The sequence below is a fragment of the Cladosporium halotolerans genome (assembly GCF_011745625.1).
Source record: "Cladosporium halotolerans strain TM138-S3 chromosome Unknown Sca80, whole genome shotgun sequence".
Taxonomy (NCBI): domain Eukaryota; kingdom Fungi; phylum Ascomycota; class Dothideomycetes; order Cladosporiales; family Cladosporiaceae; genus Cladosporium; species Cladosporium halotolerans.
In genome coordinates, this window is record NW_027191531.1 from 24,969 (window position 1) to 29,221 (window position 4,253).

Genomic DNA, 4,253 nt, shown 5'->3' on the forward strand with positions numbered 1-4,253 from the left:
CTCCGCCTTATCCCCGCCGCTCACGCCAGCCAGCCCAGCGCTGCCTGCTGAACGCTGAACGCTGCACGCCCGCCTCGCCGCCACCGCTCCACCAACCCTCTCCGCCGCCTCGCCAGGACACTCGCGATTGTCCTTGCCGTCGTCTTCCCTCGACCGCACCCTCGCCGACCCACACCCGTCGCGCGCTGTCGTCATCGCCCGCGCGCACACGACACCAGAGCTCCCGGCCCAGCTCTGTCGCATTCACCACCACCCTCGAATACATGCTTGTTCCGCGCATCAGGCAGCACCCAAAGGCTTTCTAGAGCCTTCCGCCTCCAGCCATGCAGAGCATCTTCCGCCTCCCCTGGTGTGGAGACCAGATCGCGTCCAAGGTGTCCGAGAAGCCGTCGCTCGACCACATGCGCTCTTCGCCCGCCGTTGAAATACCCGGCCTGAGCCAGTTCAAGAGGAAGCGCACAGCCAGTCCGGACCCGCAGCCCACACCTCACTCTCTCGCGAAGAAGCCGCGCCCTGCTGGCGACGTCCCGCAGCGACTGCCGTTGGACATCCCGCAGATGCCTGCGAAAGCGGACCCCGAGCAAACGACGTCTGCTTCCTTGGCCTACGCGACCCCGGGTGCCACCCCGACCACCCTCGCGCATCGAGCCGACTATCTCTCCTCCAAGCCTGTTAGCACGGAATCGAGCATGGAATCCAAGGCTATCGCTACTGCTGGCCCCTCGCGCAAGGACTCCGCCGTTGGTCCCCCTCGCCACGGCCCAACGGAGCGTAGCCAGGAGGATGTCGCCATGGATGATCCTCGTCCTGACGTCAAGCCCGAGACCATGCTGCAGCAGGCCATCGAGAACCAGATCAACATGCAGATCCTCATGAAGCACAACGAACTCCGCCTCATCGACCAGGAACTCGCTAAATGTCAGGTCGCGCTGGAGCAACTGAGACGTTGCGAGCTGCGTCCCTTCCCTGGAACCTCGAAGCCTACGGAGTCTGTCTCGAACGGTACTGGTCCCGCTGTCAACCCTCAGCCTGGTTTCACGAAGCCCTCTCACGCTGCGCCATACGGAGTGGTCGACGGCCCCTACAGCCGTCACTACAGGATGTGGTTGCTTGGTGACTCTCAGTTTGACTCCGAGCCTATCAGGGCCCAGAGTTTCGCCGACAGCGCCATGCACACTGCGAACAGGCCGACACGCAACAGCGGCTCGGCCAGGAAGTCCACTGGTAAATCGATCGGAAGCTTTGCTGCAGACTTCCCTCCGAGCATTCCCAACTACCCGGCCCCGCCGGCGAGGAAGGAGAAGTCTGGTCCGCTCATTCTTCGGAGATCTAACGATGGCAAGCTCGTCAAGCTGGTTTGCAACAACTGCAACCGTGGCGACATGAACAGCATTCAAGGTTTCCTGAACCACTGCCGTATCGCGCACAAGGTTGACTACAAATCGCATGACCAAGCTGCTCTCGACTGTGGCCGCCCTCTGGACGACCAGGAGATTGCGAACCTTCCCGCCGATGCTGGATCTATCCCGACTGCCAAGCCCGCTCCTCGACCTGCCCCTGTCCGCGCTTCGATATCTACGAGCACGCCAATGCACGTTCCGACGAGCACTGCCGTGCACCCTTTCAACGCCCCTGGTGCAACGCTCCCCGAATCCAGCCAAAAGCCGACCAAGAAGCGCAAAGCCGCCGCTGCCCGCTCCGTGGTCTCGCCTCCCGCCAACAACGCTGCATCTTCTGCCTTCAAGCCCTCGTCACAAGCGCCCAGGCTGTCCGCTTTATTTGCGAAGAACAGTTTCGGTGGTGACCTGAACCAGGCAGTTGCCAACGCAAAGCAAAAGGTCGACCTCGGCACCGAGGACGACACATCCTCGCCCGACCTCTCGACTCCAAGCTCTCCCTCGCTCCCAGCCAAAGGAACAGGCTCTTCCCTTGGCATGCCTCCCGCCCCAAGCGCTGTCCCGCGCCCGCCGAGCCGTAAAGGTCACCGGCAGCCGCAGCAGCGCCCTCGGCCCTCACCTCTGGCCCCAACCGGCCAACAACTGCAACCGACCCCTCTCGTCGCCACCCCGACCCAGCTCTCTGAGTCCCCGCACCTGTCCCCGCACACCGCCGACAGCAACCCGGGCATGATTAGCGATCTCGAGGACGACGACCACGGCTCCGCTTCGGAAGAAGAGACCGCGCCGCCGCCGTCTTCGCGCGCCACCATGCTGCCCGTCGCGCCGGGCCCGCGCGCCTGCGCCGCCGACAGCATGGACCTCGACGTCGCCGTCGACAACGAGATGGACGAGCACGGCGTCATCATTAGGAGGAACAGCATGCTCGGCTCCGACGACAACGCCGACCGCCAGAGGAAGCTGGCTTCTGCGGCTAGCCCGTCGAAGCTCGGCTAAAAGGGAGCAGGAGACTCTTCCCTCCTCTCTCTCTCTCTCTTCTCTACTTTCTTCTCCACCGCTGATACATGAGTTTCAGCTTTTTCTCATTCCCCCCGACCTCCCGAGCGCGTGGCTGCGCCACCCTCGGGCCTTCGGAGGGGAGAAGCATTACACTGTTTTTTGAATAAATCTTTCCATGGCTTTTGAGCGTTTTTCCTCCCGCCTCCCCTCTTCTTTGGGAGACTCGCAGAAGAAAAATGCAACCGAAGCAACCGAGCCCACCCCCTAACACCGGGCGGCTTTTTTTTTTGGCGCGTGTTTTGAATAGAAACGACGGAGGGCGGGCTTTGCGACGACTGGGACGATCAAGGGAAAAAGCTGGGATGCTTTTTGCGCTTTTGCTTCGCTACAACAACAAGAAAGATGAAGAGGATGGACGGATGGATGGATGGATGGAAGGAAAGACGATGACGATGATTATAACTACTCTACTCTACTCTACTCTACCCCGTGTAATAGATACATTCGATCGCGCTGCGAAGATGAGATGCTTTGCTAGATTCGATACCGTACTGTGTGCCACTGCGTCTTTTCTTGTGATGGACTCCGGGCTGTTTTGGGGTTGTGAGAGATGTGATCCCGTTGTGAAACAAATAGTACTTGCGAAACAGCGTCGACTCTGCAGTGCATCGACTCCGTCGAAGAATCTTGCTTTACGATCGCGTGTCGAGTGCACGTCTTCGAGTAAAAGGTACATACTGCTGCGGTTGCGAGTGAATGCGGCTTCGCGCTGCGCTGCGTTTATGTTGACATCGCTCGCTCGCTCGCGCGCCAAGCCTGCCACCTTGGGTCCGAGACTTCGCCTCCCTTTCGATGTTCGGCACTGCGTCAACACCAAAGGCGAACAATCACATGGCAAGCTATCACAAGAATTGTTGAATACAGCCACTGTTCGACTGTCGAGAAGGGCGGCGACTTCTTGCGACCCTGAGGCTTGCGTCGTCGCTGTTGTGTTGATCGACTGGACTGGACTGGACTCGGCGCGGCGGGCGGAACTGGATCGATCGATTGATCGATAGGTCGCTGGACTGCGCTCTGAGAAGACGAGATTTAGAACAAGAAATCGACAAGCAAAACGCACCTTACGCTTTTGCAAACATCACACCGACAAAAAGAAACCCAAACCCAAACACCAACTCTCATTCCCAAAAATGATCTCCTGGTCCACGTACGCCCCCCCCACCCTCCCAAAACCAAAAACTCCCAAAAACCCCCAAACTAACCTCCCCCCCAGAATCCAATCCCTCCTCCCCCTCCTCCTCCCCCTGCTCCTCCCCCGCCTCCTCGCCCTCTCCCGCTCCCTCCGCTCCCGCCCCCAACACCCGCCCCACCCCCCCACAACCCAAACAACCCGCTCCCTAACCCTCCTAACCCTCTCCGCAACCCTCTTCCTCCTCACCACCCTCCCCCTCTTCCACCCCGAAAACGTCTTCGCCACCACCTCCTCCCGCCTGCAAACCTCCGCCGGCGTCCTGCTCACGCGCCTGCGCGCCCTGCGGCCCCTGACCACGCAGGACGAGTTGCTGAGGCGCGTCTTCGACCAGGGCGGGCTGAAAGCGAGGTTGCTGTACGCGCGGTTCGGGCCTGCGGTCGCGCTGCACTGTCCGATTGGAGAGGTGGGGGAGCGCGCGGGCTGGGCGCTGTGCGCGCTGCCGGGGCTGGCGGGGTGGCATCTTGCGCACGCGGGGGTGGTGGGGTTGGCGACGAGCGAGGTGCTGTGCGGGCGGGAGGCGGCGGAGTGGAGGGTTTGGGGCGTTGTGGGGGCGGTTTTGCTGGGGGGCTTGGAGGTTTGGGCGGTGTTGGGTGGGGAGGATGGGG

At 61.3% G+C, this 4,253-nt stretch overlaps 2 protein-coding genes across 2 annotated transcripts; both read left to right on the forward strand.

The window, feature by feature from the left end:
* Window positions 1–323: 323 nt before the first annotated feature.
* Window positions 324–2,393, forward strand: WHR41_09264 (uncharacterized protein; the record flags this gene model as incomplete). Its single annotated transcript, XM_069377868.1, has 1 exon — window positions 324–2,393. The coding sequence occupies one exon, from the start codon at window positions 324–326 to the stop codon at window positions 2,391–2,393; it is 2,070 nt and encodes a 689-aa protein (XP_069225125.1).
* Window positions 2,394–3,586: 1,193 nt separating this feature from the next.
* WHR41_09265 (uncharacterized protein) lies at window positions 3,587–4,253 on the forward strand (the record flags this gene model as incomplete). Its single annotated transcript, XM_069377869.1, has 2 exons — window positions 3,587–3,603; window positions 3,670–4,253. Coding segments are annotated over 2 exons (601 nt in total), but the record flags the coding sequence as incomplete, so codon positions are not given.